Source organism: Nicotiana tomentosiformis, chromosome 1 (genome assembly GCF_000390325.3).
Source record: "Nicotiana tomentosiformis chromosome 1, ASM39032v3, whole genome shotgun sequence".
Classification (NCBI taxonomy): domain Eukaryota; kingdom Viridiplantae; phylum Streptophyta; class Magnoliopsida; order Solanales; family Solanaceae; genus Nicotiana; species Nicotiana tomentosiformis.
The window spans coordinates 94,890,046-94,900,097 of NC_090812.1; the positions used below are offsets into that span (position 1 = coordinate 94,890,046).

The 10,052-nt window shown below is 36.0% G+C and overlaps 1 protein-coding gene across 1 annotated transcript; it reads left to right on the forward strand.

Annotated features, from left to right (window-relative positions):
• Positions 1-7,257: 7,257 nt before the first annotated feature.
• LOC104088701 (probable pectinesterase/pectinesterase inhibitor 41) lies at positions 7,258-9,548 on the forward strand. The gene is made up of 2 exons (XM_009593424.4): positions 7,258-8,350; positions 8,715-9,548. Exons 1-2 carry the CDS (start codon positions 7,303-7,305, stop codon positions 9,404-9,406), a joined length of 1,740 nt encoding a protein of 579 aa, XP_009591719.1. The 5' UTR covers positions 7,258-7,302; the 3' UTR covers positions 9,407-9,548.
• Positions 9,549-10,052: the final 504 nt, after the last annotated feature.

Sequence of the window (10,052 nt, forward strand, 5' to 3'; positions counted from 1 at the left end):
TCGAAGGTCGACCTCACACTGACTCAGCTCAGCTCGAGCCCGAGAAAATGCTTCCTGGTGAAGCGTCGAGGCCTACACAGAAAGAAGAAAAAAAGTTAGACAGGAAGAGAAAAATGAACACAAGTGTAACACCGACAAGGAGAGTTAAGGCTTACCTGATTCAGAGCTTGCTGCACTTCATTGAAAAGGCTCGATGCCTCGTCCGAGTCCTTCCTCGAGACCTCCAAGCCACTCAGACCGGTAAAGTAGGAAGGGGTCCTCCCTTCCATGGGCTCCTTCGATGGAGAGGGTCTTCAAGGCCCGAGCCTCTTGAATCATCTCCTCAGAAAACGAGGGGAGCCTCCAATTTCTATTGCCCCAAGTGAATCACTTGGGGCGTTCTCCTCATCTCGAGGGGCAACGACAGCCGTACCCACCGTTGGCTCAGTATGGTGGGAGGCATCTTCGATCCTCGATGACTCGGGGACTTCGCCCATGTCTCTTTCCGAGACACCCTCATCTCGAGACGGAGTCTCTGCAGCCTTCACCGATTCAGTGGCCTTTGGGGCCTCGGTGCTCATTCCCATTCGTGCCACCAGCCCGGAGTCATCTTCTTTCACTTCTTCATCTTCCTCCCTTAGGCACCGAACATATTCTTCGGTTAGGATGATGATGTTCTTCCTCAATGTACGAGCCACCTTCTTCTTAGGTTCTGGATCCTCAGAGGGTGAGGACTTTTTCCTCTTTTTGTCCTTCACCGGTTTCGGTGCTGGGATCGAAGTCTCCCCCTCACCAGATAGGGGCCTCATAACATCATCTTTTCCAAGGCCTGTATGAAAGGAAATTAAGTAAGATATGCTTTGATAAAATCATTAAAGATATGGAAAAGGGGCTTACTATGAGTTTTGGCTTCCCATCGGCCCTTTGATAAGTCACGCCATGAATGCTCGACATACGTAGAGGTCGAGGCCAGGTCCCAAACCCAGCTCTTGAGGTTAGGGATTGCACCGGGCATCCAAGAGACCGCTACATCACGGAAAAGGATATCAATGAGAAGAAGAAAAGGAGCAAAACAATTGATAGGAGCTAACAGGGGGATTGTACTTACGCTTCATATTCTATTTCTCGGGAAATGGCATGACCTCAGCCGGGATTAGGTCGGAAGTCCTCATTCGAATGAACCGGCCCATCTAGCCTTGGTCCTTGTCCTCGTCTATGCTCGAGAATAGCACTTTGGTAGCCCGGTGTTGGAGTTTTATTAACCCGCCTCGATAGAGGCGGGGACTGTATAAGCTGATGAGGTGGTCGAGGGTGAAAGGTATCCCCTCAACTTTGCTCATGAAGAATCAGAGCAGAATCACAATTCGCCAAAAGGAAGGATGGATTTGGCCTAGCGTTATTTGATTCTGACGGCAAAAATCAACGACGACGGGGTCGAGGGGGCCTATCGTGAAAGGGTAAGTAAACACTTAGAAACTCTTTCACATGGGTGGTGATGTCCTCTTCGGGTGTCGGGATCACCACATCTTCGCCTTCCCAGTTGCAATCTTTCTTTACCTGCTTAAGGTATACCTAAGTTATCGAGCATATATACATCGATACTGGCTCGCATCGACCGGGAACCAACGAGGCTTTATCGGTCTTAAAATCGAAAGTGAGGACACACCCCCCGGGAACACACTCCTCAGGGCGCGGCTCCGCCGGTGTCTTGTTGCCGGCCGGCCGCGATGAAGAAGCGTTTTCCTTTTGAGGAACAGTTTTTGATGTTTTTATCATTTTTGTATGGATTTGAAGTTAAAAATAGATGGAGATGATAAGATTTGGTATTTTGAGAAAAGGTTAGCAGTGAAAATCGTAGATTTGCAAATGAAGAAATTAGAAGATATAAAAAGCTTTGGAGATTGGAAATCGAAAAGTAAAAGTTCAAAATGGTGGAGAGATGGGCTATTTATAAATTTCACAATGACGGTTCAATATTGGTGGTGGCCGACCATCGACCGACGTGTATTTAATACCTTGGTAACTGTACAGTCGAGTCGTTTCAGTCACTTCCGTCGCTTACGTCACAAAGATGGCATCATGACAGGTCGAGATAGAAAATCGAAGGCTCAATTCGTTTCTTGTCATTACACTTCAAAAAAACGAGGGGACTATCTGTATACGGTTAAAATCGGGCCCACCCGATTTTACTATTTGACCGAGACTGGGAGTTTGCATCGAAGGATGGCCTCATAACGGAATAGGCCATATCAAGAGGATAAGGTACCGAGTTCAGAACCGAGGTACCTGTCAAGATCGAGGCTAGTAGCGATCGAAGCTAAACAAGACAGACATTGAGCAAGATCGAAGATAGCATAATAACAAAAATGCGAGATATCCATGACTGGTCGAGGATCATGGCGTAAATCTCGGTGGTTGGTCGAGGATCATGGCGTAAATCTCAGAACGGATCAAATCAGAAACGGTTAATTAGCTAATCATGAGATTTCCTTCTGTAATTAGAGTTATACCATAAGTGGAACTCCTCTACTATATAAAGGGGAATATTAACCATTTGTAACACATTGTTCTCACGTAAAAAAGCCAATATAACGCTCTCTCTTTAGCTTATACTTTCTTGTTCATCATCTTATTTATTTTTAACTATTTTGGTATCAATCAGTTCGATGGCACCCTAGCTCGAGGGTTGAATTCCGTTTCAATACTGGTTCGCTTTATTTTATAGTTCATTTCTGTCATTAATCTTCATATTTGTTTATCGGTATTAAGTGAAATCGCGTATCCTTAAAGTCTCATTATAAGTTTAATTGTTATCCAATTTTAAGGGTAAACAACTTCAAACATACATACATAGTTACATACATACATATATATAAACATTCACACATACACGCACATATATATGTATTATTTTGTTGGGAAAACGAAGAAGAAAAGTAGTTCTCACTAGCGAAGCAGTTTTTCCATCTTAGACTGTTATCAGGTACATATAGTATATAACAGCATTCAAGGGTGTGGATAGAGACAAACCATTTGGTAATTTATTCTTATTTGTCTAAACTCTGATATATATATAGAGAGAATTATTTATACACTAGTTTATACTCGCGCTTCGCGGCGTTGTAAAAATTCATGTTTAAATTTATTAAACCCTCCTTTCTATGATAATGTGATAGTTATAAGCAACATACTTTGAGTTAATTCATAAATTTGAATTTAGAGCAGATACTACTATATATTTGTAAGTTACAGGAGCTTTTTAACTTTTTTTCTATAATTAAGAAAGTTGAGTATTAAAATATATAGAACTCAAATTAATACCAAAGTTACATTATGGGAACTCAGCTTTTTACCGGGGTTTATAATGGTTTGTTAAAAATATATGTTTTTTAAGAAAGATCACTAACACCAGTTATCACATGTTCAACAAAACAAAGCACCCAATTCCTTTGATTACTTTTCCGAAAACCAAATGCTTTCAATCTAGATGAAGGTTTTAGTAGTTGTGATAAAACTCTAAGGGGTTGTTTCCTTTAACCATTTCCATAAGCATATTCCTACTTCCTGTTGCGCTATTTGTAGCATCATATATTCCGTCCTGCACCCAAAACAGTATAATTGTTTTACAAATTAGAAAAACCAATGCTCCATAAAAAACTAGATAAAACTTAATTACGCGGCCAGCTTCTTACAGCCGTGCTATTATTAAGACTTAGAGCAATAGAAAAGATTTTTTGGGGAATTGTGAAACTAAATTCTTTTTCTAATCTATATGAAGCATTCACTCATGTAGCTATCCTTCTTGCTCATCATAGAAGCAATTAAGTTGTAAAAGATAAATATATAGACAAAAACTTTATGCCCCATAACCAAGTTTTCCATGAAAAAGAAGGTTGAATGACATTTAATGCGATTTAGAATCATCCAAGAGAAAGAAAACGAATGAAGAAAGAAAGAAAATATCATACCCACAACACAGGACTACGTACTATCTATGTTATTGCCTATGCCTTCCTCTCAACGACTCTACGTACTATATATCTTGTTTTCATCTTATCATTTGTTTCAATCCTCAGAGTTGAGAAGATTAATATAATTACTTTGCACTCTTCTCCAGTCTCCAACTGGCCACCACCCATGTCTTCTCACATAGAAGTTTACAAAAGAAAGTTTTTGCTACGTTTCATAATGCTGCGGAAAAATAATGTAAAATAGATTTTATCAACTATAAATGATTTAAAGAAATAAATTTCCCAAAAATATTAATTAGTACAAATAAGTATGCAAGCGCCATCATAAAGAGCCTACAAAAACTCATCAAGTTTTGGGACGATCGCCCTAAATTACAGGACGCATTTGAAAATAAACATTCTAATCAAGTAACCCAAAAGCAACTAATAAACTCCCTGGTAAAATTTTGTATGGAATTTTTCGCAAACCATTTTGTGCCGAATCTGCAAAGAAGGAAAATTTGGAGATATTTTCACCCGTGGAAAACTTAATATATCAAAAATCAGAATATTAAATCAACGACAATCCTGCATAAAATAATAATTTTGTTAATATATTTCACAAATATTCAACAATATTTGACTATAGTGCCAAAACAAACCTTGCGTAATGAAGCAAAAGGGTGTGAAACAGGCAAGTTTAACTTTCATTAAATAAAGACGTTTGGACTTTCAAACACATTAAGAGGCTATAGTGAAGAGATAAAAGTAAAAGGTTAAGGAAACAGTTATTTGTAATTTTGTAAGCAAACGGGCAAGTTCAACTTTCATTGAATAACGCTCGTTTGGATTTTTAAGGGTGTCATAATTGGTTTCTTAATGAGAATGAAAAGAAAAAGGACTTGATTTTTGGTTTTTGAAGAAGCGATTTTTGGATTTGTAAAAATAGTAGATTAACAGAAAAGTAGGATAAAAGCAAAATAATTGACAAAAAAGATAATTGGGTTTCCTGCACAATGAGGCTTGCCACATCACCGGAATGTCCCTCAATTATTTATTTATATATATATATATATATATATGTTTCGGTGATAGTAACAGGCGTGCCATACAAGATGCAGACTGTAACAAATTAAAAAGAAGTGCTTATATAACTAAACCAAGTTGGCATGTGCTAACTCCGTTGACAAATGATGCACAAACAAATTGTAGCAAACTGCATATACTACATTATAATGACCATAATCCTAAATAGGTTATTTAAGTACTATGCTCCTTATTGGACTCGGAATGCACTAATAAGTAATAATGCTTCATGTACACATTAATTTATTTTTTTGGCCTTTTTTATGATTCACAATATTTAATATTTTCATATATCATGAACGAATTAACTTTTTTTTTTCAAAGTTGTCCTTGGAGTACAAAACCTAGGAGAATTTGTTATATTTTTAATGAATAAATTACGGTTAATATGGTCAATTTTATTGTTAATTAATATTAAAAGGTGAATTTGTTAATACGTGTGAAAATAACCAAAAAATTAATTAAAGTGAACCGGATGGAGCTATTCCGATGACAATACATTTGCATCAAAAGCACATTATTGTTCTTGCTTAGTCCTAAAATATGTGAATATATAGATTTATTTAATTTGTCTCAATGGAATCTACATATTTCACATTCGCCGCAAACTTAATTCGGATTTGGTTGCATGCTCTAATAAATAATCAAACTGTTTGCGAAAATATACCATTGTTGTAATTCACATCTTTCTCATACATTCTTCTTAGATGAGACCATTACATTGTTAGTATCAAATTAGTATAGGTCGTTTTCAATCCTTGTCACTCATGAACGTAATATTTGAATGTAATTGACCGAAGGGAAAATCAATCACTTGAAAATATTGTTTAATTGATTTCAACAATTCAAAACTAACTAGCTAGCCATGAAGTTTAACTTCAAATACAAGTTTTTCACATATATAATTTAGTAATCTGAACCACTTCGAATATAAAATTATAAATGATGCAATATTTGTCATCACTGTCACACATTAGTAGTTAATGATTTGTTTGTATAGAGTTTGAGGGAAATAATTCAATAATTTCAACAATTCCGGCTGCGAAGTTGGAATTTGCTCTTAATCATTAACCGTCATTAAAAATCTTAAATATATTTAGCTCTTTACAAAAGAACCTTGTATATTAGTGTTCTTATTGGTGTCTTGTTGTTTAGAAATATTTTCTGAGCATTTGAACTCATTAAAGTGCACTTCAGCTAGAGGCGACAAACATTAGGCTGTTTACGAGGACTGACTTGTTTTATTTAGTCATTTAGCCTGATGTCTCTTTGGTAAATGAAAATGCCAATTTTATTTATAGAATCAAAATGACGGAGTCCTCTGTCTTCTTTGCATTTTAGAATTTGTAACAGGTAAACTAAGCTACATATATGAACAAATCTAGTGTTAATGTGTTTGATGCGCGCACTACATATGAGATTTTATGTATAATACATACATACATATATAAACATTCACACATACACGCACATATATATGTATTATTTTGTTGGGAAAACGAAGAAGAAAAGTAGTTCTCACTAGCGAAGCAGTTTTTCCATCTTAGACTGTTATCAGGTACATATAGTATATAACAGCATTCAAGGGTGTGGATAGAGACAAACCATTTGGTAATATATATATCAGCATTCAAGGGTGTGGATAAAGAAAAATCATTAGGTAATTTATTCTTATTTGCGTAAACTCTGATATATATATATAGAGAATTATTTATACATGTTTCGGTGATGGTAACAAGCGTGCCATACAAGTGCAGACCGTAACAAATTAAAAAGAAGTGCTTATATAACTAAACCAAGTTGGCATGTGCTAACTCCGTTGACAAATGATGCACAAACAAATTCTAGCAAATAGAGAACCTAGGATAATTTGTTATATTTTTAATGAACAAATTAAAATTAATATAGTTTATTTTATTGTTAATTAATACTAAAAGATGAATTCGTGTGTGAAAATAACAACAAAAATTAATCAAAGTGAACCGGATGGAGTACGGCAGCAGACAATACATTTGCATCTCTTTGTTTGAACCCAATCAATGCATTCAAGATCGACGCGCTTTGAAGAAAATGGCCATGCAATTAACTGGTTGACTTCGATCCCATTTTTATTCAATACTTTACTACTACGTACTATCAAGTCTTCTGCCACCGTTCCTCTTCACGTAGCAAAAAGAATTACAACTAGGCTTTTACCTAAGCTGGCTTTCCATTTCTTTAGGTATATATATGTTAATATCCATCAAACCATTGCACAAAAAATCATACACTAGCTAATCACCATTTCATGTTCATGTCAAAAGCCATGGCAAAAAATTCTAACTTCTTTTTTGTTCATTTCACCCTTTTTTGCACTACTCTTTTTCTGCTTATTCCAATCTTATTTTCTCAATCTTTTGCTGCTGATGTTCCTCCAAATACTCCTGTACCTCCCTCTGTTATTTGCAAATCCACTCCTTATCCTTCCTTCTGTAGATCATCGGTGCTTCCACCTACAGGGAGTCCCAATGAAAATGTCTATGGCTACGGTCGAAAATCTGTCCGAAAATCATTATCTTCAGCTCGTAAATTCTTGTCCCTTATCCAAAAATACCTTCGAAAATCCAAACAATTAACAATCACTGCTGTCCGTGCACTAGAGGATTGCCATTTTCTAGCAGGGCTTAACATGGATTACTTGTCAAGTTCTTTTAAAACTGTTAACGTGACATCCAAAATTCTCCCAGTTTTAGAAGCTGACGATGTGCAAACAATGCTCAGTGCAATTTTAACAAACACACAAACTTGTTTAGATGGACTTCAAGCAACATCCTCTGCTTGGAGTGTTAGAAATGGCCTAGTAGCTCCACTTTCAAATGACACTAAACTTTATAGTGTTTCTTTAGCTTTGTTCACAAAAGGGTGGGTACCAAAGAAGAAAAATGGGCCGAAAATTCGTCAACCTAGACAAAAACAGCTGTTCAAAAATGGCCAATTGTCGTTCCAAATGTCGGCACGAAACCAAGCAATTTTGGAAACAGTAAGCAGGAGAAAGCTTTTGCAAGAGGATGAAAATAATGACCAAGTTAACGTGAGTGACATTGTGATTGTCAATCAAGATGGAAGTGGGAATTTCACTACCATTAATGATGCAGTGGCGGCTGCACCAAATAATACCAAGATTGATGCAGGGTATTTCCTTATATACATAACAGAAGGTGTGTACGAGGAGTATGTTGCCATTGCGAAGAACAAGAAGTATTTGATGATGATTGGTGATGGCATCAATCGAACCATCATTACAGGCAATCATAGCTTTGTTGATGGATGGACAACATTCAACTCTTCCACATTTTGTAAGTATCTAAATGATATCCTTACCTTTTCAAATGCATCCTAGAGGCGCGAATTCAAAATTTAAAAAGGTGAACGAGTACTATGAGTTCAGAATATAATATTTGTCGAAATTTTGGTTTTATATATACACACGTTACGTGTCGAAAATACAAGCTTTAGTTGAATCCATAACATATAAGCTCCATCTGTCTCAGCCTACACTAAGGGGTCGTTTTGTTTGAATACAAATTATGTTGTTATTAGTTATGCTATGAATAGTTATACTGAGTTTATGCTGAAATTAATACATTTTCCAAAATTTAATGTTGTAATTATAAATTTGTAGTATGGTTGTCTAACAACAGTTGTGTGTTACTTCTGCAGCTGTGGTTGGTCTAGGATTTGTTGCAGTTGACATTACGTTCCAAAACACAGCAGGAGCAATCAAGCATCAAGCAGTTGCAGTCCGAAACGGTGCTGATTTATCCACATTCTATAGCTGCAGCTTTGAGGCATACCAAGACACATTATACGTACACTCTCTTAGGCAATTTTACAGAGAGTGTGACATATATGGCACAGTCGATTTCATATTTGGTAATGCAGCTGCTGTTTTCCAGAATTGCAACTTGTATCCACGTCTCCCTTTGCCCAATCAGTTCAATGCAATAACAGCTCAAGGCAGAACAGACATAAATCAAAACACTGGAATTTCAATCCATAATTGCACAATTAGACCTGCAGATGATTTGGCAATTAGCAATAGTAGCACTAAAACATATCTTGGTAGGCCATGGAAGGAGTATTCGAGGACGATTTATATGCAATCTTATATGGATGGTTTTATTCACCCATCAGGTTGGCATGATTGGTCTGGAGATTTCGCGCTAAACACGTCTTATTATGCAGAGTTTAATAACACTGGACCGGGATCAAATACAACAGGCAGAGTTACATGGCCTGCAATCCAAATTTTAAATGCTACTGATGCTGCTAATTTTACAGTATCTGGTTTTCTAGTTGGAGATGATTGGTTGCCACTGACTGGTGTGCCATACTTCAATAGTTTACTGTAACCATCTCAATTCTTTTAGTTTTTTCTTTTGATTTCATAACTATATGAATTGATTAAGGCAAATTAATAAGGAGGATTAATGTAAACAGAGTCCTTTCATTTTACAGTTTGGAAGTTAAATGTGAATTCATTTGTTTAAACTACTCAACTTTTAAGTATTTTTTTAATCTTTGATATAGTACTTGCTAGAAATTAATTGGTCTTCGAAATTAGTCATCTTTATTATTGTATCCCATTGACAAAGTCAAGTACCCAAAATCGATGTACTTATCAGGAATCTGCATAAGTTAGAGCACTAGTACAACTCTCTTGGGCAGCAAATATATTTAAGTCTCAATCTCAAGGTTTAGATTTTCAAAAGCTCATCAGAGTAAACAATATGACTGCCATGAAATATGTGTAATACGGCAGCACTCAAGTTATATCAGTAACAAACAATATGTTTGTACTTGGGGAGTAATAAGTTAATACAACATACAATATGTTAGATACTATGAACATAGATGGATCTAAAATTTAAACTCTATAAGTTTAATCTTCAAAGTTTTTAGTACTGAATTTATTAGATTTTTAAAGTTATGAGTTCATAATTACTATTTGTTACAATTTTACTTGATTTTTATGAGAAAATGTTTAAATATAGCCTT